The 26,967-nt window shown below is 33.9% G+C and overlaps 3 protein-coding genes, 1 long non-coding RNA gene and 2 pseudogenes across 5 annotated transcripts; all 6 read right to left on the reverse strand.

Moving 5' to 3' along the window:
* Positions 1–8: 8 nt before the first annotated feature.
* On the reverse strand, positions 9–1,520 carry LOC147949043 (F-box/FBD/LRR-repeat protein At1g51370-like; annotated as a pseudogene).
* A 2,442-nt stretch (positions 1,521–3,962) lies between these two features.
* LOC147949044 (putative FBD-associated F-box protein At5g53635) lies at positions 3,963–5,661 on the reverse strand. Its single transcript, XM_087487607.1, has 3 exons — positions 4,684–5,661; positions 4,454–4,594; positions 3,963–4,357 (listed from the first exon to the last, which is right to left on the reverse strand). Exons 1-3 carry the CDS (start codon positions 5,152–5,154, stop codon positions 4,070–4,072), a joined length of 900 nt encoding a protein of 299 aa, XP_087343733.1. The 5' UTR covers positions 5,155–5,661; the 3' UTR covers positions 3,963–4,069.
* A 632-nt stretch (positions 5,662–6,293) lies between these two features.
* Positions 6,294–8,722, reverse strand: LOC147949045 (uncharacterized). Its single transcript, XR_015581728.1, has 3 exons — positions 8,088–8,722; positions 6,817–6,928; positions 6,294–6,644 (listed from the first exon to the last, which is right to left on the reverse strand). It is a non-coding gene; the product is annotated as an uncharacterized LOC147949045 (long non-coding RNA).
* Positions 8,723–11,036: 2,314 nt separating this feature from the next.
* On the reverse strand, positions 11,037–14,464 carry LOC104753674 (putative FBD-associated F-box protein At5g53635 pseudogene; annotated as a pseudogene). Its single transcript, XR_015568864.1, has 3 exons — positions 13,459–14,464; positions 13,238–13,384; positions 11,037–11,342 (listed from the first exon to the last, which is right to left on the reverse strand). The product of XR_015568864.1 is annotated as a putative FBD-associated F-box protein At5g53635 pseudogene (transcript).
* Positions 14,465–16,812: 2,348 nt separating this feature from the next.
* LOC104728682 (putative FBD-associated F-box protein At5g53635) lies at positions 16,813–19,180 on the reverse strand. The gene is made up of 4 exons (XM_010447637.2): positions 19,012–19,180; positions 17,745–18,668; positions 17,511–17,651; positions 16,813–17,417 (listed from the first exon to the last, which is right to left on the reverse strand). Exons 2-4 carry the CDS (start codon positions 18,633–18,635, stop codon positions 17,124–17,126), a joined length of 1,326 nt encoding a protein of 441 aa, XP_010445939.1. The 5' UTR covers positions 18,636–18,668; positions 19,012–19,180; the 3' UTR covers positions 16,813–17,123.
* Positions 19,181–19,475: 295 nt separating this feature from the next.
* On the reverse strand, positions 19,476–21,563 carry LOC104728688 (putative FBD-associated F-box protein At5g53635). Its single transcript, XM_010447641.3, has 4 exons — positions 21,402–21,563; positions 20,207–21,184; positions 19,969–20,130; positions 19,476–19,870 (listed from the first exon to the last, which is right to left on the reverse strand). The coding sequence occupies exons 2-4, from the start codon at positions 21,158–21,160 to the stop codon at positions 19,586–19,588; spliced, it is 1,401 nt and encodes a 466-aa protein (XP_010445943.1). The 5' UTR covers positions 21,161–21,184; positions 21,402–21,563; the 3' UTR covers positions 19,476–19,585.
* Between the last annotated feature and the right edge of the window lie 5,404 nt (positions 21,564–26,967).

The raw sequence follows: 26,967 nt of genomic DNA on the forward strand, positions 1-26,967 counted from the left end.
AGACTAATTTAAAGAACAAGGACTTCACAAGCGGTAGAGCCTCTTGGCATTGCAACGAGTTCTTTAAGGAATCCACACATTGCCTTTTTCGAGTAGTGAACATTGAGCCTTAATTTCTCCAGTATTGTTGAATTCTTCAGCAAGTATCTTATCAGCTTTATTTCTCCTTCATAGCCTGTGATCGAACGTTTCAATTCCACAAACTTGAGCGATGTTACCAAACACTGAGGCACTGTTGAAAACATCACGTTTGGGTTTTTCTTCTTCTCACGACTCTTGGATTCGTCCTTGACCAATTCCTACAAAAAAAAAAACAGAGGAAACAGAATTGAGTGTAGAGAGATACATAAAAGCTTTTCTCATAGACGATATCAATTGGGTATCAGAGCTATATTATTTCATTACCAATGTGAGAGATTCTAGTTTTGTGCAGCTCTCAAGAATGAGTGGTAATGATTCAAGATCAGATTTAGAAAGTCTAGCATTCAAACGCGATAGGTTTTGAAACTCTAACACCGGTCCCGATTTCGTGTATCGAAAGATATCCTGGTAACAGAAGTAAACACGTAATATAAAAATGTTAAGGTGAGAAACTTTCTTGAAAAAAGTATACTTATATATGCTCAAACGTTGAGAAGTATACTTACCTGCCAGAAAGCATTACTAATAACTAGGTCCCTGACCTTTGATATATCGGTGAGCATGTCAGGAATGTAGTAACTACTCGAATGGCCTATCAATTCAACATCTATATCTAGTTTGGTAAAGAAACCTAAATTGACTATCTCATAGTTCTTTATTGTTGTGCCAATCTTAATCCTCAAGCACTGGAGTAGAGGAGCATCAATCACAACTCGGAGCTGACGAATGTGGATTCTCTTTAGAGACTGAGAGCGCACTTGTATAACCTTTTCAGTACGAGTAGAAACTCCGATGAGCGTTAAATCTTCCAAAACCGGGGAGCCTGAGATAAGTTTCTCCAAAGTGGACTCATCGGAGTATCTAACACATTCTAAGTGGATGAACTTTAGACGAGGTAAGGAAACAAAGTCGGGACTAGGCAAGAAACCGCAACAGATTCGCAAGTGTACAAGTGTCTCGCAGGTCTATCTTCTCAGGGGTATCTGTTCACTGCAGTAACAAGTAACATCAAGATGCTGAATCCTACGCCTAGTCACAGCATCAACCCATGAGGTGAGATCAAAAGCACCAGAAGAACGATGCAAATTTAACCGGAGTTTGCGTATCCATGACTCCCTGTCGGAATCAATAAACCATTCAATGAAACTCACGCAATCATCAAAGTTCGAGAACGCACGGGAGTCTAAGTCCAATCCAGGAACAGATTGCCAAAGATTTCTCCATTTGGTAGACAAAACACTTGTTGTGACAACATCTTTGGTAGAGAGATGATAAAGTATTTCAGATATTAAAGACTCCGGTAACTGGCTTATCCTATCTTCCTCCTCCTCATGTGAGGCTTTGTCACATATTTTGGTTTTATTCTTTCTACCCACCATTTCTCTTTTTTCTTTCTTTCTTCACACACAAGTAATCTGCATTACAGACGTAGTATATTCAAATCAGTTACGAGATTAAGGACACACTAGGCTTGCATCAAACAAAAGTTGGATACAATAAAAATTCGGACACAGATAGATTCTTAAAACCCCTACTCGAAATTTTCGAGATAAAACAAAAAAATAACATGCGAGGGCTTGAGTTAGGTTAGATTTTTCAAGCTTTTTGATGATGACTAAAATCAAGCAACAGTATAAGAAAAGAATATCGTTACCGGAATGGAGTTTAATTAGCACGGCAGATCAATCCCTCTCCGAACCCTAAAGCCTTTAGAACACTGTAAGAATAGCGAGTAGTACCATCGATCCAAATGCCTTTAGGGTTAGACCACTCACTGTTGTGAATTAGTGGCGCTTGAATTTCGCCCTTTCCTTTGACGCTATTTTTAAGAGTGGAAACACCTTGCCGTTTATCTCTTTCGTTGGGGTCCTTGTGGTTTATTGAAACGGTGTGCTGTGTGTTCGTGAGATTTTAAATTCATAGAGATGAGATAAACGGCAATAGTACATTTTAATTGGACCAATTTGGTTTTTCCGGTCTGGACCAATAAATTGGTCCAACTCCAATGCAAAAGATTTCGGATTATAACCAATCATCAACCAAGTAACAACCAAACCTCCATTTGGAGTTAACCGGAAATACCCAATTTTGTTCATGATCCTATAAACTCAACTGAGAGAATCCAACGAAAGTACCTTTCTCTTTTCGAAAGCCTACACCTTACATCGACCAGAGCCATACCAACCATGAAACTACAATGCATATTCACTTTGTTTTTCTTACATATGTTCTCTCTACGTTTTGCTAATCAAAGCAAGACGACTTCACATTCATTCGGTTGAGCGTCTTGGAATTTTGAGTAGTTTCTTGACCAAGTCATCTTGAATCTGAATTGCATCATAATGCAAAGGTAGAGCGAGTTTCTTGAGGACTGCCAAATTTTCAAAAAAGTACCTAACTAGCTCCATTTCTGCATCAATTCCTCGAGAGACGATAGTGAACACCAACAAAGGCACAGTTGAAAAACCGACTTGATTCATCTCCTCAAATGGCATTTCCTCATATAGCAAACACTTAGGAATTCATATACTCTAGAGAGACAAAAAGATGTACGAGTTACCAAGGTTAGACACCATCGGCCATAAGTTAGACACCATCTGTCATCTGAGTACAGAGTACTCGTACTTTATAGTATAGATACCATGAAAAGGGTAAACTAAGAAGGAGAAGAATCAAAAGGGTTACTATCTAGTTTTAACTATATATTTTGAAAAGTCTAAGTTAAGAACTTCTTTAGAATTAAGTAAAATTGCATGCCTCCAATAGTAAACCTTAATATTACAAAAAATATTTTGAAAATTATAAAATGGCAAAAAAGAAGAAGTTTGAAGCTTTTTTTTTTTTTTTTTTTTTTCATTTTGTCATATAAGAAATGAATACGTCTGCCTTTATATAAGTTTCAGAACAAAAAAAAACTGCCTTATTTCATTTGCGAATAAAGAGTTAAAAGACAAAAAGAGAACATGGATACGAAATGTAAGAAACAGGGAAAAATCATTACTTGGATCAACTCTGTTTCTTCCCCGTGACACCAGCAATATTAACCTGCAAAAGCAAATCGGATCTTCAAAGAATTCATCCTTACTGTGCTTTGGTTGTCACCGTGTCATCTAGCTTTGGCACTGGTTGGTTGGATTCTTTGGTAAGACTTCCTGGTAAAAGAGTCTCTCCCCTTAGAGCAGCCACGTATCTTGCATATGTTTTTAACAATCAGCCTAAGGTTAAACTTCAACTGAATCCACATTATGAAGTATAGAAAGAACTCAAAATACATAAAATTCCTAGTTAACACAGAACAACGAATAGCAACAGAACCTGCAAATGCTCAACTCAACAATCCACCACAACAACAACTCTTAAAGACTCAATCCCGTAGGAGCTTTGCAAAGTAACAGATAACGATGAATTTTTAGTGTATGAGCATAAAAGAACATTTGACTGTATGAACATAAAAAATTTGGTTACAACACATAAATCAAAGTTAAACATCAAGAACCAAAATCAATGCAGACAAGAATCGTTAAATCAAAGTTCTTACAAACTGATTCAAAGGACACAAAACTAAAAAACACAAAAACAGATCACGATCGATTCATGAACAGAAACTGATTCATGATACAAAAGACACAAAACTGATTCATGAATGAGAAGATCAGTCTTCAAGAACAAATTCTAGATTAGTTGCAGTTCATAAAATTCAATTCAACAATCATTAAACTGCAAGTGCTTTCGCAAATTTAATTTAACAATCATTAAACTGTAGACAATCGTGACTAGAACCATGGATAGAGCAACAAAAAGAGTTCTTGCAAATGTATTTCAACAGTTTTCATTTCATCTTTATTAACTCCAAAGGAAACATAAATAAAAAGCCTAACACTTGCTTTCATGTGTGGCAGAGAGCTCTCTTTCTAGTGTTTTACCATTATCATTTTACAACGACTTCACATGTGATGGAGCGTCTTGGGATTTTCAGGAGCTTCTTCAAGATGCCATTGACATTTGCGCGATCATTCAGACGTAGAGTCAGTTTCTTGAGGATTACAGAATTCTCTAAGAAGTACCTTACTATCTTCATTTCTGAAGCATGTCCCGAGATGCTGGTTTTGATCACAACAGACTTGAGCGAAGATAGCAAACACTCGGGAACAAATGGAAAACTCATATGATTCATTTCTTCGGAATGCAACTGCTGTGCTTCGTAAAAATCCCATACCTGAGGTTAAAAACAGAGGAGAAAAAAAAGGCAATGAGAAGAGAAGATAGGCAGAACACATTCATAAAGATAACATAGCGTTTAGGAGATCATTACCAAGATGAGGGATTTCAGGTTTGGGCAGCTCGCAAGAAGAGTTAGTAACCATTTCAAATCAGGTACATATATATAAGCATACAGGCGGGACATGTAACCAAACTGAGGCATCGGTTCTAATTTCGAGTAATGAAAGATGATCTGGAACCGCAAAGAAACATAATGTGAGTCATATGACTTCCATGATAAAGACAAGACTGTATACACGGATATTGATATGACATATGTACCTTTAAAATGTTTTGATATACGATCATTTCCTCGACCTTTGAAATCCCAAGCAGAAAATCGCGGATGCTACTTCTCCTCGATGAGACGCTTGCTTCATCAAGATCTTGCAAACCAAAATCGAGATTGATATCTAACTTGGCATTGGCACTCAAGTTGTTTATTATATAACTTTCAGTTTTGTCATCATCAATAGTCAAAGAGCCTAATAGGGGAGCATCAATCACAACACCGTATTTCTCACTACCACCTATACAATCGCGTAGATTGATATTGAGCTTCTTCACTGACAAAGAATGCACCTGAATGCACTTATAATAATCTTGAGTCTCACATTCAACAATCTTCAACTTTTCCAAGACAGGACAACAAGAGATCAGTCTCTCAAAAGTGGCCACTTTGCCGTAATAACAATATTTGAGATGCATAGTCTTCAGACAAGGTAAGAAAACAAACTCGGCAGCATTAGTCATGACCACCTCATGGAGTTTTAAGGACACAAGTGTCTTACAGATACAAAGGCTTGTGGGGATTTCATAACGACCAATGTCCGGAGGACAAAAAACATCAAGATGTTGGACCCCACGCTTAACTGCAGCCTCAATCCATGAGGTGAGATAAGAGACGTCTTCTACATTGGATGCACCATTGTCATCAAAAAGATATACCTTGAATTTGTTTATGCCTGAAACCCTATTGGAATGGAAAAAACGGTTACCAAGACTCAAAAAGGCATTGAAATTATTAGGGAAATCTCGGATATCCAGTTCCAAACGCGGAAGGCAAAGCCAGAGATTCCTGTGGGATAAAATGCTTGTCTTAACTGTTGAAGATTGATGAGAGTTTAGGAATGGAAGAATTGTATATTGATTCTCATAAGAATATCGTTACAATATACAAACATATATATAGGAATAATCATTTAACCTACTTTTCTAACTAGTGAGATCATATAGAATATTTACAAATCATTCACATGATTATGATAAATTTTCATATCTTCTAGATATCTTCTTATACGCCCCCTCAATCTCAAGGTAGTAATGAAACAAATGTGAAATTAATGGCTTGAGATTGATCTTAGTAGAACGGTACAGCTCGTGCTTGAACAGATCTTGGTGGTGACTAAGTCAGATCTTGGATAGATGGCTGTAAGCTGACGTGATTTTTGTTTGATTTTTTTTTCCGATTTTTTTTTTTTGTTCTGGTTTTTTTTTTTCTGATTTTTGACTGTTTTTTTTTTTTTTTCACTTAATTGAAAAACAACAAATAAAATTTTGAAGAAGCATAGATGGCTTGAAAACTGGAAAATAAGATTTTTTTATTTTTTTAATAATTTAAAAGAAGCACTATGGCTTGATTCAGAGGCTCATAAGAAGCTTGAATGATGAAAACATTTTTTATTTTAACAAAAAAGAAAAGAAAGATAGAAAGAATAAGCACTTGGCTTAGATTTAGAGAAGCTCGATAGCTTAAATTCAGAGGTTCATGATGAACTTGAATGTATAAGCAATTTGCTTAATAACATAAAATAAAAATAAAATGAGTTTGATCGTTAGATCTAAACTCGGGAGCAAACCTGCTCTGATACCATGTTGAAGATTGATGAGAGTTTAGGAATGGAAGAATTGTATATTGACTCTCATAAGAATATCGTTACAATATACAAACATATATATAGGAATAATCATTTAACCTACTTTTCTAACTAGTGAGATCATATAGAATATTTACAAATCATTCACATGATTATGATAAATTTACATATCTTATAGATATCTTCTTATATTAACAGCTTTCTTTAGGGGAAGACGAGAAAGAATGTCACATAGCAATGGATCAGGTAACTCGCTTATCCCATCAAGCTTCATGCTCTTACTAGTAAACCTTTTGGAGGAAGAAGCCACATGTTTCGATCGATTTCCCTCTACCAGCCATTCGTTTCTCAGACATGGAGCAAAATCTGTAAAGAAATAATCAAAATTTGAAAATGAACTGGTAAACATAACTCCGCATTTTCAGTTCAAACTATTCACGGTTATGAGTTTATAAGGTTTTCTGAAAAAGATTATAGAAATCAACCAAACAAAAAGTCTTTAAGCAAGAACTTAGAAGAAGAAGAAGAAAGAACCTACCGTGTTTTTAGCCGGGGAACTGTAGACAGTAGACCGTAAGATCAAAGGATCAGGCTGAAGCCTTTGGAAGAAGCTATCGTCTGTTTTTCTTAATTCTCTCAGAGAGCAAAATCTGAAAAGAAACAATCTTTAAATTTGAAAAATGAGAGTTTCCAATCAGTGACTTCTCACGAAACCTCTAAGCAAATTCAAAGGACAATACCATATCAAATCTGTTCGACATTTAAACTCCAAATCCCAAATAAAAAATATTAAAACCCGAAATGATAAGATCATAACCAACCAAACCAGAGAAGAGAAAAGAAGAAACAAATGCTTAGTGGTTTCCTTAGTTTTAGGGTATCAACTCCACGATTCCATATTCCCATTTTATTAATTATGTTCCTTGTTTTTAGGGCTTGGTTATCAGTCTGTTTTGTTTCGTTTGTGTATTTAAAGACTTCAATGTCACGTTAATGGAATAGACTTGAAATTTGACAAAACAGAGTCTATCTCTTTGGTTACTTGTTCATGTGTTAGAGATAACACATCTCTTTGGCTTTGAAGAGGGACCATTCTATCACGAAACTTACTCCTTTCCAGAAAACTAACAAAATCGAACTCAATCATATCCACAATCAACATTCAAAACTTTAGAGAAAATATCAAACCGAAACAAATTACAAAACATTAACTGAAACTATTTAATTGCTTACATAGAATATATTCGACTAATTAGTCTTTAACACAGACGATGATCTATTTTATTCCTATCATCGCAGCTAATTTAACGACCAAAACGATCAACCTACCTTAATCGAAATGTTCAACCATATCTATTTATAGTAATTAAAGAACAATGGAGTTCACAGAAACATAACTCGGCAACCAACACAAATTCAAAACCTAGAGTGATTTTATAATCAACATTTTCAGTTCAAACCTCAAAACTCAAGAAACCCTAGTGTTAACAAAATCCGTTTACGGAGACATAAAGAGAGTGTGTGAGTGTCAGGCAAGGGGTTTTCGAAATTGAAATACAAGATCCGGACAAAATAAAAAAAAAAAACAGGTATCGGGAAGAACATAACTTGGCAACAATCTGTAAAGAAATAATCAAAATTTGAAAATGCAAGTTTCCATAGAAACAATTTGTATGAACTAACTCGGAACCCAACACAAATTACAAACCTAGAGTGATTTATACTCAGTTCAAACGAGTCAGGGTTAGGGTTTTTTTTTTTAACGTTTTCTGAAATCAACGAAACAAAAGTCATCAAGTAAGAACTTACCGAACGTTTTTTAGACGGCGGAATGCAACCACTAGCCGGAACTGTAGACCGTAATTTCGCCGACGGGAACGGAAACACTTTGCTTTGGAAATTTGGAATCACTGTCTCGCCGGAACACACTCTCTCTGTACTGAACATTCCTCTCAAAGACTGTTGTAGTTATACAAAAGCCCAATAATCCAACATGGCCCATCAAAGCTAACTTGTTTAATTGACATTTCCATGTCTTTGTTAATTTTTCTATTTAAGAGTTTTTTGTTCAATTTTCTTGACAAAATTTGATCATCACTGAAAGTCTGAAAGTCCGAAACAATTATTTAATTATTTATTAATTACACTAATTAATTAAGCATTTATTGTTCTTCGGTTTTCATAGTCCTCCTACTGGGAGATGATGCATAAACATACCTTTTGCAAGATTTTCGAACATGACTTGATGTTACAATTACAAATTCACAAGTCTAGCGTCAGTCTTTTTTTTTTACGACGATTTTCGAATTTAACACGACTATTCTGGGACATCTTGATACTAAGTAACTCTCTCGACATATAAACTTTGAATTGTTGAAAGTAACTTTGATGTGTATGATCATTTCCTGTGACTTTTGATATCCAACTTGGCATAAGCATCCAACTTCTGACATTGTTTCTCTTTACTTATTAAGTATATGATTAATTTTGTTGGTCAACAACTTTCTCTGTTCTTCACTCATCTAATAGTTTCTTTTAGCAAAATCACTCTTTTTAAAAAAATTTCTTAATGTTTGGGGTAGTCTAATTAAGTAACTCAATTATGAGCCTTAATAGTGGTGTGATTTTATGTGAATGTGTTTTTTTAATTGTGTGGCTAAGATGATAAAAAGGTGTCCAATGGTAAAATTAATAGCTCAACTTATAATAATTTTTATACCTTTTCTGTTTACTATTTAATATTGTTAGATTCTAAAATTTTATTAAGTGAAATGATATACAGGTTGGATTTTTTTTTTTTCCATTTTTTCTTCATCTTATAAATAAACCAATAAACAGAGTATTAGAGTAGAAAGGTGCAAAACAGAGTTGCAGAAAAATGTAACACCGACTATGCCATGTTTTAAGAGTGATGAACTCAATTTCTTGCATAACAAACAACTTGATTTCTTGCAAAAGTACATAAAATAGTTCCATGACAACAACTCAGATTTCTTGTGCGGCAAGAACTTCCTACGTCAAACTTATAAATCAGATGACAAGCTTCACATGTTCTCTCTAACCTTTACTAAACAGATGACAATGACTTGGCATACAACGAAAATTTGCTTGGACAAAATGATCTTCCAATTTTACAAAACCAAGTCAAATCCAGAAGGCCTAAACCAGCATTTTTTGTGTGGCGAAAAGCTTGATTCATTATCAAAATATAGTAACTCGATTTGACCTTGCTAAGAGTTTTCTAACACCTGAACAGATATAAAGGTCCGTGGAAAATTATAGAAATGAATCAGCAAACTAATAGCAGCATCTCATAAAGGTATAAAGGCTTAGGGTCATCTCCTAAGCAAAACGAACATGGGAAAATGGTAGCAGTTGCAGCTGCAGCTGCAGCGTCGTCATCCCCAAACTCCATATATGTGGCTATGACTCCCATGTCTCAGTCTCAGGGGTTGAATAAGAATAACAACAACACAGTTCAAAGACGTAGGCAGAGCTCTGATTATATGGCAAAGCAAAAGTAAAAGGTCTGATTTTACAAGTCAAGCTTAAAGGCATACATATTAGAGTGAGGTGAAACAATCTCCTATCTTGCTTCCATTTTTTGGTGTATAAATCGCCAATGCTCGAAGCTAAGAGATACACATTATTTTAATTTTTACTGTTATACTGATATAGGTTTAAGGATCACAAGAAAAGAGTAAAAGTCTCCTCAAGCTTAAGCATAGAGTAATTAACTTGATCGCCTAAACAACACCATGATTTCTCACGAAAGTAGCCTTAAATTGTTTCATCTCTATTTACTCTAACGAAACAAACATACAAAAAAAACCTACACATGCATTTCCTGTGTAGCAAGAACATCCTTACATCAAAGTGATTAATAACAGACAATCTTCACTAATATCTACCAATCACAGTATGATGATTTGACTGTGTGCTAGAGCGTCTTGGGATTTTGAGTAGTTCCTTGAAGATTTCATCTTTTCTTTGACCATAATAAAAACGTAGAGTAATTTTCTTGAGGATTGCTGAATTCTCTAGGAATTACTTTACCAGCTTCGTTTTTGCAACATCTCCTGAGAATGTATTACTGAATTCAACAAACTCGAGCGACGATAGCAAACACTCGGGAACAGATGAAAACCTTATTTGATTCATCTCTTCAAAAAAACGAAATCAACCAAGCAAGAGTATAAAAAGAAGAAGAAGAAGAAGAGGACGAACATATTGGAATGGAAATAAATTGCCACAGAAGATCTAGCTGATGAACTATCCTAAGCCTCAAGGAGTGCCATCGATCCAAATGCCTTAAGACCACTGTGACTGTCTGAGGATAAATGGCGCTTGGATTCTCCCATTTTCAAGTCCTCTTTTTTTTTTTGACACAATTTCAAGTGTAAACGCCTTGCCGTTTATGTTCATAAAACAGTGTGATGTGTTCCATTTGGTCATTAAATTTTTATGTTTGCTTAATGACATTGCTAAGAGTTTTCTAACATTTGAACTGTGATATAAGAGATCATCCATGAGGCATAGACACTTTAGTAACCAATGAGCAAAAAAATACACCATTATAATATCAGTAGACCAAATATTTTCCAACATTGTCTCTTTACACAAAAATTACTAAAATAAAAATAGCAGTTGTTTCATTCCTTTGTACTCACAAGACCCAAATGATAAGGGAACATATGAAAGGCAAGCCTACGCCTACAGACATCAACCGATATAATAACCTGTCAAATACATGCAATCTCACACATGTTTCCCTCTATTTTGTACAATGACAACCTTACATTTGGTAGAGACTCTTGGGACTTCCAATAGTTTCTTCAAGACTTCATCTTCTGTTGAATTAGAATCCAAATGTAGAGTGAGTCTCTTAAGGACAGCCGAATTCTCTAAGAAGTACCTTACTAGCTTCATTTCTGCAACATTTATCGAGACTGGGAATTTAAGGATTACAAACTCGAGAGAGGATTGCAAACACTTGGGCACAGATGAGGGCACAGAAAAAATAATGTTGACTTGATCCATCTTTTCCAGGTTATAACTAGGACGCTGTCAAGCTAATGAGGGGAGAAAACAAAGTGAAATATTGATATGGCAGAAGCTTCATAGAGATGAGAAAAATATCATAAGGTTTAGCATATTTACCATCAAGACTAGGAATTTCAGATTCGGGCAGCTCTCGATAAATGGTTCAAACCATTCCATATATTCTGCCACGACAGAAAGGTGTGATATATAACCAAATCGTGGCAGCGATTCTGATTTGGAATAGTAATAAATGATCATATTGGTTCAGTGATATACTGTAAAACCTCTATAAATAATAATTTTGGGACAATGACATTTTATTAATTTATAGTGATAATTTTTTTTATAGTGTAAATTAATAATTATTAATTTATAGATATATACTTTAATTGTTAAAAAATTAAAAAATTATGAATTGAGATAATTTGAGCAAAATAAGATTAGACTTTAGGATGCTATCAGTTTTAGAATAAAATTTGTAATATTTAGAAAACATTATTGACAATAAATTACGAATACTCTATAAAACTATCAAAATGAAAATGGTGCATATGTAGAAGTTGAAAACTTAACTATTTTTATGACATGTTATAGAGTATTCTCTTTCATTATAATTTGAAAAGACAACATAACAATTATTTATAGATATGAGTTGTAGAAGAAAATTCAAAATTTTAAAGCATACATATATCAATATATATATATATATATATGATTATTAATTTACTAGAATATTTGGACTATATTTTACATGAAGGTTTCAAAAATATTATTATCAAATTTGATATTTTTTACAGTAGCCAGACTTGGGATCATTATTAATTTATAGAAATTTTACTGTATTATATTACAAATAAACCAACTATGTCAGGTTTTATATTACAAAGGTGGAAAACAGAGTTGCAGAGAAAGGTAACAAACCGACTATGGCAGGTTTTAAGAGTAACAAACTCGATTTCCTGCAAAAGTACATAAATAGTTCCATAAAAAACAACTCAGATTTTTTGTGCGGTAAGAGCTTCCTGCATCAAAACTTAGACATCAGATGACAAGCTTCACATGTCCTCCCTAACCTTTACTAAGACAATGACTTGACACACAACGAAAATTTACTTGGGAAAAATGAGCTTCAGATTTTACCAAACCAAAACAAATCAAGAAGGCCTAATCTTGCATTTTGTGTGGCAAGAGCTAGTAACTCGATTTGACCTTGCTAAGAGTTTTCTAACACCTAAACAAATATAAACATCAATGTAAAATAATAGAAACGAATCAGCAAAATTCCGGTGTGATAATATAAACTAAATCAAGCCATAATGAAACTGATATGCATATTCAAACATTGTCTTTACACAAAAACACCAAAATATAAACCAGTCGATTTTAAGAACAACTGAGACTAAAGCCAAACCAACCATGAAACTACTGTGCATATTCACTTGATTTTAAGAACAATCAAGTGGGAAATCCAGCAAAGTAGCTAAATAGATTCATTCCGATTGACCTGTCAAATACAAAACTCTCATGCTTGTTTGCCTCTACTCTTCAACAATGACAAACTCACATTTGGTTGGGATTTCCAATTCCAATAGCTTCTTCAAGGCTTCATATTTTGTTGGATTAGAATACAAATGTACTGTGAGTTTCTTGAGGATAACACAATTCTCTAAGAAGCACCTTACTAACTTCATTTCGTCAACATATACCCTAAATGGGAATTTGAAATCAACAAACTCCAGAGACAATGATTGAAAACACTCGGGCATCTCCTCCCAAGGCATCTCCTCCCCGTCGAGACAATAACCATAGTGTAGCTTATTAGGAAAAAAGGAGAGAAGAATATATAATCAAATAATGTGGCAGAAGCTGAATAGTGATCATGAGAAAAATTATCATAGGGTTTAGCATATATTCACCTCCAAGACTAGGGATTTCAGATTGGGGCAGCTCTCAAGAAATGTTGCCAATAACCCTTTTATTGATGATGGGTAGAGAGAGACACACAGGCGTGACATAAAACCAAACTGAGGCAGCGATTCTGACTTGGAATAATTATAAATTATCTGAAAGCATAGAGAGAGAGAGTTAGAAACTTTTTATTATATTAAATGTGTAGATGTCCAATACATATATATACCTTGAAAGTCTGCGGATGTATCGTCAAATCCCCGACCTTCGAGATCCCTGACAGAAAACTACGGATGAGACTTCTCCCCGATGAAATGCTTGCTTCGTCAGTAACCTTTAAACCAAAGGTGACATCAACTTCTAACTTGGCATTGTACTCCATATTGTTAACTATGAAGCTTTTTGATCGATCATCAATGATACTTAAACAGCATAATAGAGGAGCATCAATGACAACTCCCTGACCATTTTCAATCTGACTACACCCGAAGGTGTGACCGATATTGAGCATCTTAAGTGACCGAGACTGCACCCGAAGGTGTTGAGGAACATTCCAACAATGGACAATTTCTAAGTCTTCCAAGACAGGACAACAAGAGACAAGTCTCTCAAAAGCATCATTGGAAAGCTTGGAAAGGCAAACACAAGCTAAATCCATAGTCTTCAGACAAGGGAAGGAAACAAACTCGACATCATTCAATTTTACACAAAACAGCTTTAAAGATACCAGTTTCTCAAACACATGAAGGCTTATGGGCATCTCATAATAAAGCCTTAGATAAAAGTCAACACGTAGATGTTGGACCTTACGCTTTACGGCAGCCTCAATCCATGAAGTGATATAAGATGTATCTTTAAAACCATCATCATCATCATGTTTACCAATAGTTAACTTGAGTTTGTCTATCCATGAAACCCTACTGGAATCGAAAAACCGGTCACCAAAACTCACGAAGGCATTGAAATCTCGGATTTCTCTGAAATCCAGTTTCAACTTAGGAACCCAAAGCCAGAGAGTCTTCCATCTGGTGGACAAAACGCTTGTGGAAACAGCTTCTTTTGTTGGAAGATGAGAAAGTATGTGACATATCAACGGATCAGGTAATTCGCTTATTCTATCTTCCTTCAATCTCTCACTCAACCCTTGGGAACAAGCCTGATTCGATTTCTCTCTATCAACCATTGTCTTTCTTTTTCGACAAAATTTTAAAAGAGACGATTAGCTAGGTTGTGTTACGAAAGTTTCAGAAAAACAAAACCTAACTAGAAGTTATGGATCCTTTTTGATGATATATAACTAGAAGTTACATGGGTTCATTTTTGGTAATAAAAAAAATTATAGACTCTTTTAATTCATGTTTAACTCGAAAAACATTTCTAAAAGAAAAACAAATTGTGGAGCCTCCCCCTTCTTGAGCAGGCACTGATGTTTTGATTTTGAGGAGTTTCTTGAGGATAGTCGAATTCTCTAAAAAGTATCTTACTAGCTTCATCTCTGCATCAAGTCCAGAGATTTTCACTTTGAAATCAACAAACTCAAGAGATGATAGCAAACACTCTGGAACAGATGAAAAACTGATTTAATTCTTCATCTCCTTGCAAGCATCACCATAGCATTCCTGAGAAAAATAGAATTAAAAAGCAATGAAAAGATAACGTCAAATCTGCATATGGATGGAAAAAGAAAAAACTTATTTGGGTTAAGATCTTTGAGCAGGCACCAAAATGAGGGATTTCTGCTTATCTGTGATAAACATTCTTCTCTCCCCATACTAAAACATAACATTGGGATCGATATTAGTTATTGTAAAGCTTTCTGGTAAGTTATCCTTGATGGTGAAAAGGCGTAGTCGAGGAGAATCAATCACAATTCCTGAATCAGAATGAGCCCAATTTAAGTGTATACTTATAGTGAGCCTCTCCAGTGACCTAGAGAGCACCCGAAAGACTTGTTTAATGTGTCCCTGAATCTTTAATTCCTCCAGGACAGGGCATGATGAGACGAGTCTCTCAAAAGTGCCCTTATTGAGATTCCAAATAGCTTCTTTTAAGTGTATTAGAGTACAAATGTGCAAAACAGAGTGTGTATTAGAGTACAGACGTGCAAAACTAAGAAACAGAGTGTATTAGTGAACTTTAAATTTAATCAAAGGAAAAAAGATGGTTAGCTACATGAAGTATAGAATGAAGTATAGAAGAATGCATGGTCACACATGCCAAGTATAATATTGTATCCTCAACTACACGAAGTATATGTATAGCATGGCCACATGCATGAACTATATGACGTTATGTGGTCACACCATAGACATAAAATCCAGTACACTGGTCGAATGATTCCGGCGAAGACCGACGTTGACTCCGGCGTTGACCAACATTGACAAAAAAGTATTTTTTTATTAAAAAAATAATAATAAATTATTATATTAAATTATTTATGGTTTTTCATGATTAGAAAACATAATCTATTCAATATCTAATTATTTATATATCTCTAATCTATTCATTCTTATAATTAGTTACTTTTTATTTTTAAAGCTAAAATAATAGTTAAATAAAATCATTAATCAATATTTTCAAGAAATATATATATATATATATATATAAAATATGTAATTATTAATGATTTTATATATATAAATCTCTGATCATCAAATTATTAAATTTTAAATACTACAAGAATCAATAAAATCAAATTCAACTACTTTCATTAAAAAATAATATGCAAAAGATTTGAGTATATGACTCTTTACTTTAAAATTTTCATGGTAAAGAGTATACAAAATTTTAGATACTCTTTGGTATAAAAAAAATTACTTACTCCTAATAACATGTAAACAATAACAAAAAAATTAATATTATTTACTTTTAACAGATAAAATTAAAGATACATAATTATTTTCAATATATAATATAAGGGCATTTGAAATAATCCTCTTATTCTATATCCTTTTGCAAACATATCCTAAAATCAAGATAAAATCTATATATATTTTGAAAATAATTATTAATTATTTTTATTTAACTATTATTTTAGCTTTAAAAATAAAAAGTAACTAATTATAAGCAAAAATACATTAGAGTTATATAAATAATTGGATATTGAATAGAATATGTTTTCTAATCATGAAAAACCATAAATAATTTAATATAATAATTTATTATTTTGTTTAATATAAAAAATTAAAATATAACTTTTTTGGTCAATGTTGGTCAACGCCGGAGTCAACGTCGGTCTTCGCCGGAATCATTCGACCGGTGTACCAGATTGTATGTCTATGGTGTTAAGCACATAACGTCAGATAGTTCATGCATGTGGTCATGCAATACATATACTTCGTGTAGTTGAGGATACAATATTATACTTGGCATGTGTGACCATGCATTCTTCTATACTTCATGTAGCTAGCCATCTTTTTTCCTTAATCAAACCAAATCAAATCTAAACCTCTGCATTTTAGTGTGTGGCTAGTAACTCGATTCATTATCAAAAGTTTTGGTCGAAAACCTAGTAACTCGATTTGGCCATGCTAAGAGTTTTCTAACATCTGAAGAGATAAAAGATCCATGAAAAAGAAACGAATGAGCAAAATAATTACGTTACCATAATAATCACTAAACCAAGTAATAATGAAACTACTAAATCCATATCCGACAATGTCTTTACACAAAAGTACCAAAATAAAAACCAGTTTGATTCTAAGAACAACTGAGACTCCCGACCAAGTAGTACGTTTCCTTTTTCAATAATTACGACCCAAGATGATAAGAAACATATGAAAGCTTATGCCTAGATGGAGCAAAGCCATACCAACCATGAAACTACAATGCATATTCAACTTCGTTTTACATAATATCACGAACCCTTGCAATGTTTCCTCTACTCTTTACCGATCAAAGGAAGATGACTTCACATTCGGCAGAGCGTCTTGGAATGTTGAGAAGTTTCTTGACCAAGTCATCTTGAATCTGAATTGCATCATAATGCCAAGGTAGAGTGAGTTTCTTGAGGACAGCCGCATTTTCTAGGAAGTACCTCACTAGCTTCATCTCTGCAGCAAGTCCCGAGACTTTCACTTTGAAATCAACAAATTCGAGAGATGACAGCAAACACTGAGGCATAGTTGAAAGATCGACTTGATTCATCTCGTCAAATGGCATTTCCACACGATCTGCATTGTAGCATACCTGAGAACAGAAGACAAGATTAAAACACAAAAGACAAAAGATGCAGAATCTTCGAAGGAATGAAAAGCTTATTTGAGTTTGGCAGATCATCACCAAGATGAGAGACTTCAAGTTTGGGAAGCTTCCAAGAAAGGTTGGTAACCATTTCACATGGGAATAATAGAGCTCTACTTGCAGGCAGGACATATAACCAAACTGAGGCAGTGGTTCTAGTTTCGAGTATTCACAGAGGAGCTAGAACAAGAAGGAAAAACTGATGTGGGTCAAGAAACATTCATGATAGATTATAGGAACATATGTCGAATATGGAATTGACATAGATGATACCTCGAAAGTGCCTAGATGTATGAACATATCTCTGATCTTTGAAATCTGGGGGAGAAAACTGTGAAAACTATTTCTCCTGGATAAAACATCTGCTTCTTCTGAAAATAAAGCAGGGCTGAGATCAAGATCTAACTTGACATTGGAATCCATACTGGTTATTATAAAGCTTTTTGGTAAGTTATCATGGATGCTCAAAAAGCGTAGTCGAGGGGCATCAATCAGAAATCCTGTATCACCCACAGAGAAGCGTATGCTTATAGTGAGCCTCTTCAATGACGTAGAGAGCACCCTAAAGACCTTCGCACCAGAATTAACAAGTCCCAACTCTAGCTCTTCAAGGACAGGGGAGGATGAGACAAGTCTCTCAAAAGTGGTCTCATTGGGATACCTCATATAGTCTAAATGCAGGATCTTCAGACAAGGCAAGGAAACAAACTCGGCACTAGGCAAGGCCACCCAACACATCTTTAAGGATACCACTGTCTCACAAGTGTAAAGGCTTAGAGGCATCTCATAAGCATAACGAACTTGTAGATACTGGACGTTACGCTTGACTGCAGCATCAATCCATGATGTGAAGTGAGGATTGACATTTCCATAGCTCATAGTTAAGTTGAGCTTGTGAATGCATGAAACTCTATTGGAATGGAAAAACCTGTCACCAAAACTCATGAAGGCATCGGAATTAGGGAACTTCGACCTTGCCAAATCCAAACGAGGAAGCCAAAGCCAGAGACTCCTCCATCTGGTGGATAATACGCTTGTCTTGACACTGTCCTTTAGGGGAAGGTGAGAGAGAATGTGACATATCAATGGATCAGGTAACTGGCTTATCCTATCTTCCAACCATTTGGAACAAAGAAGCTGAGTCTTTATCTCGCTATCAACCATTCTGCTTTTCTTATGTAGGAAACTTTTTTCAACCTGCATAACAAAAATTGAACATGAAAGTTTCAAAAAGAGATGATTTTTTAATGCCTAGGACTTACAAAAACATTTTCTAAGGAACCCCAATTAAAAAACCTAGTGTTAGCAAGAGAGACGGATCAAAACTCAAAAACCCTAAATGTTAACAAGAGAGACGAATCAAAACTCAAGAAACCCAAAATCCGTTTAAGGAGACATAAGGAGAGTGTGCGAGAGGGAGAAACTAAACCAAACTACATTGGGGCTAAACCTCGGCTAGGGTTTTTCAAAGTCTTATCGAAGAAGATGATGAGTTTACAACAAATTACACAAAAGGGTAAAGTAAGAAGAAGAACTTAACAGTGTTTATGGTCGAACGGAAAAGAATCACTCGCCGGAACTGTAAAATGTGATTTCGCCGGCGGTAAAAGAATCAGTTGCTGGAAATGGCCGGAGCTCTCTGCATTGGATTCTCTCAGTCTCAAGACTCTCTCTCTGTATGTAGTTAGAGTGAGTGTATAAATTGAATCATTGATATACAAAAAGGAAAGCCCAACGCAAAAAAGGCCCACTAATTCTGAGTTAAAATTGACATGACCAAAACAAGTACAACAATTCCAATATTGAATATCCCAATGGTTAACTAATAGTAATTTTCCATGTAAATTATTTATTATTATTTTTTTTATGAAAGCATTTTACAAATGTGTACAAAGACCATAACTTGTTTTCCAGAAAATTAACAGTCTAAAAATATGTATTCTGACATTTGAACAGAACGATGTTGCAGATAATATATATACTAGGAGAAGAACAACAAAAAGATTTCTTGCAAACGTAGTTCAACAATTTTCATTTCATCTCTATTGAGTTCAAAAGAAACATAAATAAAAAGCCTAACACTTGGTTTCCTGTGTGGCAAGAGACCATATCATTCATTCTACAACGACTTCACATGTGATGGAGCGTCTTGGAATCTTCAGGAGCTTCTTGAAGATGTCATTTACATTTGCGCGATAGTCCAAACGTAGAGTCAGTTTCTTGAGGATTACAGAATTCTCTAGGAAGTACCTTACAATCTTCATTTCTGAAGCATATCCCGAGATGCTGGTTTCGATCTCAACAGACATGAGCGAAGATAACAAACACTCGGGAACAAATGGAAAACTGATTTGAATCATTTCCTCGGAATGCCGCTGTGCAGTGTAAAAAGCCCATACCTGAGGTTAAAAACAGAGGAGAAAAAAGGCAATGAGAAGAAGAAAGGCAGAACACATTCATAGGGAAGGGATAAACATAGCGTTTAGGAGATCATTACCAAGACGAGGGATTTCAGGTTTGGGCAGCTCCCAAGAAGAGTTAGTAACCATTTCAAATCAGGTACATATATAAAAGCAAAAAGGTGGGACATGTAACCAAACTGAGGCAGCGGTTCTAATTTTGAGTGGGACATTTCTAATTTTGAGTAATGACAGATGATCTGGAACCAAAAAGAAAAATAACGTGAGTCACATAAACTTCCATGAAAAAAGACTGGAATTGACAAGACATAATACCTTTAAAGTGTTTTCACAGACGATCATTTCCCCGACCTTTGAAATCCCAAGCAGAAAATCGCGGATGCTACTTCTCCTCGATGAGACGCTTGCTTCATCAAAATCATGCAAACCAAAATCGAGATGAATATCTAACTTGGCATTGGCACTCAAGTTGCTTATTATATAACTTTCAGCTTGTTCATCATCAATAGTCAAAGAGCTTAATAGAAGAGCATCAATCACAACACCGTATTTCTCTCCATCACCCATACCATCGCGTAGGTCTATATTGAGCCTCTTCACTGACAAAGAATGCACCCGAATGCACTTATAGTCATCTTCTTGAGTCTCATATCCAACAATCTTCAACTTTTCCAAGACAGGACAACAAGAGATGAGTCTCTCAAAAGTGGCCACTTTACCGTAATAAACATATTTCAAATGCATAGTCTTCAGACATGGTAACGAAACAAACTCGACACCATCCAACTCCACATTAAAGAGTTTTAAGGATACTAGTGTCTCACAGATACAAAGGCTTGTGGGGATTTTATACCAACTACGATCTGGAGGACAAAAAACATTAAGATGTTGGACCTGACGCTTAAGTGCAGCCTCAATCCATGACGTGATATAAGAGTCATCTTTTTCATCGTCATCAAAAAGATATAACTTGAGCTTGTTTATGCATGAAACCCTATCGGAATGGAAAAACCTGTTACCAAAACTCACAAAGGCGTTGAACTTATTATGGAAATCTCGTGAATCCAGTTCCAGAATAGGAACCCAAAGCCAGAGAGTCTTCCATCTTGTGGATAAGACGCTTGTTGAAACAGATTCTTTTGTTGGAAGGTGAGAAAGTATGTGACAGATCAAAGGATCAGGTAACTGGCTTATCCTATCTTCTTCCTTGGATCTACTACTCGACGACTTCTTGGAACGACCCTGTTTCGCTTTCCCTCTACCAACCATTTGTTTTCTTCGTATTCTCAAAATCTGAAATGAAATAATAGAAAATCTGAAATTGATAGTTTCCATTGAAACAATTCGGATGAATTGGTAGACATAATAACTCTGCAACTAAACACTAATCAAAAACTTGCATTTTCAGTTCATACTAGTCGGGGTTAGGGTTTTCTTAAAAACAATTATACTTTAGAAATCAGCCAAACAAAAGTCGTCAAGTAAGATCTAAGAAGAAAGAAGAACCTACCGAATGTTTTTCAGCCGGCGGAATGCAATCACTAGCCGTAATTTCGCCGACGGAATCACTTAGTCGCCGGGACTCTCACTCTCTCTCTCTCTACTGAACATTTCTCTCAAAAGACTCTTCTAGTTTAATAATAGTGTTTGTTACACAAAAGCCCAATAATCCAACTTGGCCCATTAAAGCTAACTTGTTTAATTGCCGAATTCTTTTGGGAAGGAGGGATTCATGTACCATTGACACAAACGCTTTGCCGTTTTTATCTCTCCGTTTGAACGAAGAACGGTTGGACCAAACCGGAAACTCCCCCTTTTGTTCGAAAAATACTTAGGTTCACCCATTGGGGTGAACCTCTCCAATCAGAATCTTCCATCTAATATTTCATTTAAAAAATAAATCAAAATTAAATTAAAAAGCAACCCAAATTAAAGAAACAAATTCTGTATATTTTTAATTAAGGAAAATTAATTATTTGGCTTGGTTTAGATTTTTAAAACTAGAGTAAAATTATATGTCGGTTTGGGTTTACAAATGAAGTGGTTAGGGTTTAGATTTTACAATTAAAACGAAATTATATGTCGGTTTGGGTTTACAAATGAGGTGGTTAGGGTTTAGATTTTACAATTAGAACGAAATTATATGTCGGTTTGGGTTCACAAATGAGAAGGTTAAGGTTTAGATTTTATAAATGAAACAAAATTATATGTCGGTTTGGGTTCACAAATGAGATGTTAGGATTTAGATTTTACAAGTAGAACGAAATTATATGTCGGTTTGGGTTCACAAATGAGATGGTTAGAGTTTAGATTTTACAAATAAAACAAAATTATATGTCGGTTTGGATTCACAAATGAGATGGTTAGAATTTAGATTTCATTTATGTCGGTTTGGGTTTATTAAAAAACGGTTTAAGTTTTAAATTTTATAATAATGTATACAGATTTTATTTCCTTATTTTATAAGGGGGTGAATGGAGAGGTTCACCCCTAGGGGTGAACCCAAGTATTGTTCCTTTTGTTCACATACTATAAAAAACTGTTTTCAAATTATGATGTCCGCTAATAGATCAATTTACTAAACCATAAGCAACAGATTAGACTTATGGCACATATATTAACACCATAATTTGTTTACAATAATAACAGTTCAAAAACATATGTCTTTGATGATTTGGGGACAGATATTAAAAAAAAAAAAATGATGTTTGTTGCATTTGACAAAAGAGAAGAAGTTGATGCAGTTTCAAATTAGCAACCTAAAGTGAGTTTCCCAATTTTACCTTACTCAAGCTTCATTTTTGCGACATAACTCTCATTACAGAAAACTGCATTGACAAAAAGAAACCTTAAAAGCGCGACTTGATTTATTTGCATTGAAAACTCATCTTCTTTATTATAAATCTTCTGAATTTGCTTTTATGCACTTCCAACAGCTTCCTGCAGCACATAAATTAGTGCTTGAGTAAATTGTGCAAGTATCCATCAAATTCGAAATAAAGTTGGTAACTATTACTTGTGCAAGACTTAAACTGCAATATTTACTTGTGGCTCAAAGCCCAAACGAAATATTCAACAATCTTTTTGAGTACCTAGAGAAAAAGGACTTTATAATCTGCTAAATGGCGGATTTATTTTATAAATTTTACTAGATTTAAAAGGACTCGATTTTAATTAATCTAATTTCATAAGATACCCACAACGTAGTTTCTGATACTATTTATAAGAAACAATTTTAATAGTTGATTTCTTTTGTTGCCGATGTGGGATATTTTTAGTTTAGAAAGTATTATTTTATTTCCATAAAATGCTACGTGAATATTTTTAGTTTTGTAATAACATACCAAAATGATGGTCTCAACTTCAAAATATTAATATAGTTTAGTTATATATTTAAATTTTAATTTGAAAATAAAGAATGGATCAATTAAAATAAGAACCTTTCTCTTCTTCCCTCTCATGCTTTTTTTTCTTCTTAATAAGATATTCTACTAGATGAGGACCCGCCCGATGTACGGGTTTAAAGTTTTATAAATTAAATTAAATTTAATAAAAATATACTAAAAATTGTTGTACGTTATTTATAAATAGTACATTTGTTATAATACACTGATTTATATCCATTTACAAATCTTTGATGTGTGTTACTATTAAAAGTATATTTTTTACACCTAAATATACTTTATGTTACAAATATATTTTTTATCACCACCTAGAAAATGTCTATATGAACACATTAAGCCAACTATTTTACTTTCACTTCTGCATAGTTTTTTAATTACTAAAATTGTCGGCTCAAAAAATATTTTGAATAAAAAATATATTACATAATATATTAATTAATGATGTATCATCACAATAATGTATGACCACCATGGAGAAAACCTCGGCTCCGCCCTTATCCCTTATGGAGAGAACCTTGCGTCCAACCTCCTCCACCGTGGAGAGAACCTTGGCTCTGCCTTCCTCCCTTGGGGAGATAACATTGCGTCCAACCTCCTCCACCATCCTCCCTTGGAGAAATAACCTTGCGTCCAACCTTCTCCACTATAGAGAGAACCTCAGCTCTGCCTTCTTCCTGTGTGGAGAGAACATGTTCACGTCTTTTTGCTATCTCAAAATGGCTTGCTCCGACAACCAATTAAAGTAAAAAAAAAATTCTAACGTCACAAAATCTTTTGATAGTAACTAATATTAAATTTCCCAATGTATTCGTAGAAGTATCTTTGACACACCATGATGTAGCCTCTGTCTTTGTAACGCCTCAACCGCTACCTTGCTTAGTGAGCCCATGTCCACTCCCAGTCCATAGGCCTACCTTCCTAAGTGGGTCCTACATCTATTCTCGGTCCGTGGACCCACCCATATTCGATGGCCGGTTTGTTACGTCTGGAAGGCTTTAAAAACTTATTTACAAACCTTACAAATCAACAAATGATATTTTTCTGTGTTTTGTCCTCACTCGCACCGTTTCGACAATCACATCTACGAAGGTCACCCATCATGAAGTTCTCTCAGGACCCTTGACTGGAAAAATAAGTGCATTTTGGTGACATATGTGGCCAAATCAATTCTTTTAAACCTTTCCGCAAACCAGGGTGTCACAGTCTTTGAGCTCATATGGATCTATCAACAACGATTTATGTTTTTCTAATCTATCTATCTATGTTTGTTGTAACCTTGTGTTTGATTAGCCTATTTTATCTATCCATTAGGTTGATGAGCTTCTAATCGTTATCTCTCATTGGGATTGAATGAATGAATAATGGCAACAATTATGTTTGCAAAAAAAAAAAAAGGGGTTTATAACCAACCATTGAAAAATTAGAAGAATATTAATTTAACATAATTAAAGAAACAATAGAAAATTATAAGCACTGCAATATATGAATTCCAAATAATTCAAAGATAAAAATATAAATTAAATAAAACAATCTAAAAATACTACAATAAATTTTAAAATACAGTATTAGGAAAAGAAAACACATATATTAATTTTTCTTTTGGGTCAACATATTAATCTTACCTATTCCCAACTGAAAAAGTAAAAAGTATGAGAAAATTTTGGTTTAAAAATAAGAAAAATTTACTTTCCCATTAAAAAACATTTCCCAATTAAACAAAATTGAAAGCAGTGTTTTTGAATAAATTATTTAAATATGAGACGATCTATGTTTATATAGAAGTGAGTATTTACAAAATTTAAAATTAATAATTAACGGTATATTTTCCTTAATCCCTTTTTCAATTTTTTGTAGAATTAATAACTTAACTAAAAATAAGTAAATAATATTATAATTTCGAATTTTATGAAATATATATATATATATATATATAATCTCCTTATAATTATTTTAAAAAAACTTTGTATTTTTAATAAATTATGTAATTTTGATAATTATCTTTTTACATTATTAATTTTTTTTAAACAAAATATTTTATATTTTTGTTGTAATCAAATTTCTCTTTTTAAATATTAACTTTTACATTTGTCAAAATCTGAGATTGATAACTTGACACATGTCAAAATCTTGTTAATGGCTAACTTTCAAAACCTAACTTTATATAATAAGATTGGAGGTGTTCTAAGAAGTTTTTATTAATTTTCACTTTTTTTAGCTTTGTAAAATTTATATCATACTACATAATAATTTATATCATACTACATATAAGATTCTCGATCTTTAAGTATAAGAAGTTTTTATTTCTATATTAGCAAACTGTTTTATGTCAATAGTAAAGAGATGTGTTTGTTTCGAACTTTTTAAAGAGAATAGAGTTTTCTTGTAATTAAGTTAGTACTCTCTAGGGTCTACTAGCTAGTTAAGTCTAATAAGTGTCTGTATAGTAGAAGTGAGAAGTACTATAAGTATGTATGTTGTGGTGTTTGCAAAAGATTTGAGTTTTGTTATTAAAAAATCTCAGTAATCATGATTTGTTATTTAAAGCTTGAGTTTAAGTTTTGTTGAATTGTACTATTTGATTTATATTTTTGGTTTTGTTTTGTAAAAAATTGTTAAATCAAAACATAAATCAAAATCATGCAAAATTCTCATTAGTTAATATGATTTGTTAAAGCTTAATATTTTGAATCAAACGCACAAAATTTTGTTTGAGTCGACTCTCGTCTCTTCGTAATACATTTTCTTAGAGTTAATAATATCCTTGATGAAATGCTTGGTTCATAAAAAAAATCCAAACCAAAGGGGGGAGTGATATTTACCTTGGCATTGGAATCCGTAACGTTTACTATACTCAACCAATATATCGTTGATTACCAAAAGTACTGTGATCAAGGAGCATCAATCACAAAATCTTTTATTAAAAACTTGTCGAAGAAAAGCGTATTCATACAGTAACAAACTAGTCGATGGATACTAGTGTGTTAATTACTCTTAGAGATATAATAAATTAAAATAAAAACATTATTAAAGGCAAAGAGTTTTCTAACATTTGAACAGACAATAAAATCACAAGAATTCAACTAGTTTAACGACCCAAAACATCAACCTTTATTTTTTAACAATATTCAACAATATCTATTTTTGACTCAAATTAAATGATCGTTCAATAATATTTATTTTTTAGGAATCATAGAACAATGGATTTCACAATCTGTAGAGCATCTTGGCATTGTAAGGAGTTCTTGAAGGATGGCACACTTAGCCTTTTCGGTATAGTAAATATCGAGCCTTAATTTCTCCAGGATTTTTGAATTCTTCAACAAGTATCTTACTAGCTTGCAACCAACAGTTTCGGTCCAAGTTCAAGTAATAATAACAAAATCTATAAAATAATTAACATCAACAAAAGCAAGAATACGAATAAGATTCACTGTGACATACCCAAAGTAACTACAGTGATAGAGAGACGACGAACCACATTCAGACAAATTAGGGTTAGGGTTAGGGTTTTCAAAATCTCATAAGATGACTTTTCAGTTTTCACCCAACAAAAGGTTAAATAAGAAGAAGAACCTACGGTGTATTGGCCAAACAGAATGAAATCACTTGGCGGAACTCTGTAGATCGTTATTTGACCAACGAGAATGGAAACAGTTGCTAGAATTATGAAAT

Source organism: Camelina sativa, chromosome 2 (genome assembly GCF_030686135.1).
Source record: "Camelina sativa cultivar CO46 ecotype springtype chromosome 2, ASM3068613v1".
In the NCBI taxonomy this organism is placed as follows: domain Eukaryota; kingdom Viridiplantae; phylum Streptophyta; class Magnoliopsida; order Brassicales; family Brassicaceae; genus Camelina; species Camelina sativa.

What these genes read in the sequence shown, in the direction of transcription:
- LOC147949044 (XM_087487607.1), bottom strand. Translation starts at nt 5,154, where the DNA reads ATGACTAATGCTGCCGAGTTTGTTTTCTTACCTTGTCTGAAGACTATG. An exon ending in TATATCAAAACATTTTAAAG is followed by an intron (nt 4,595 to 4,683) that starts GTACATATGTCA and finishes TTGCGGTTCCAG; the next exon opens with ATCATCTTTCATTACTCGAA. An exon ending in ACCTGAAATCCCTCATCTTG is followed by an intron (nt 4,358 to 4,453) that starts GTAATGATCTCC and finishes TTTTAACCTCAG; the next exon opens with GTATGGGATTTTTACGAAGC.
- LOC104728682 (XM_010447637.2), bottom strand. Translation starts at nt 18,635, where the DNA reads ATGGTTGATAGCGAGATAAAGACTCAGCTTCTTTGTTCCAAATGGTTG. An exon ending in TACATCTAGGCACTTTCGAG is followed by an intron (nt 17,652 to 17,744) that starts GTATCATCTATG and finishes TTCTTGTTCTAG; the next exon opens with CTCCTCTGTGAATACTCGAA. An exon ending in ACTTGAAGTCTCTCATCTTG is followed by an intron (nt 17,418 to 17,510) that starts GTGATGATCTGC and finishes TTCTGTTCTCAG; the next exon opens with GTATGCTACAATGCAGATCG.
- LOC104728688 (XM_010447641.3), bottom strand. Translation starts at nt 21,160, where the DNA reads ATGGTTGGTAGAGGGAAAGCGAAACAGGGTCGTTCCAAGAAGTCGTCG. An exon ending in TCTGTGAAAACACTTTAAAG is followed by an intron (nt 20,131 to 20,206) that starts GTATTATGTCTT and finishes TTTTGGTTCCAG; the next exon opens with ATCATCTGTCATTACTCAAA. An exon ending in ACCTGAAATCCCTCGTCTTG is followed by an intron (nt 19,871 to 19,968) that starts GTAATGATCTCC and finishes TTTTAACCTCAG; the next exon opens with GTATGGGCTTTTTACACTGC.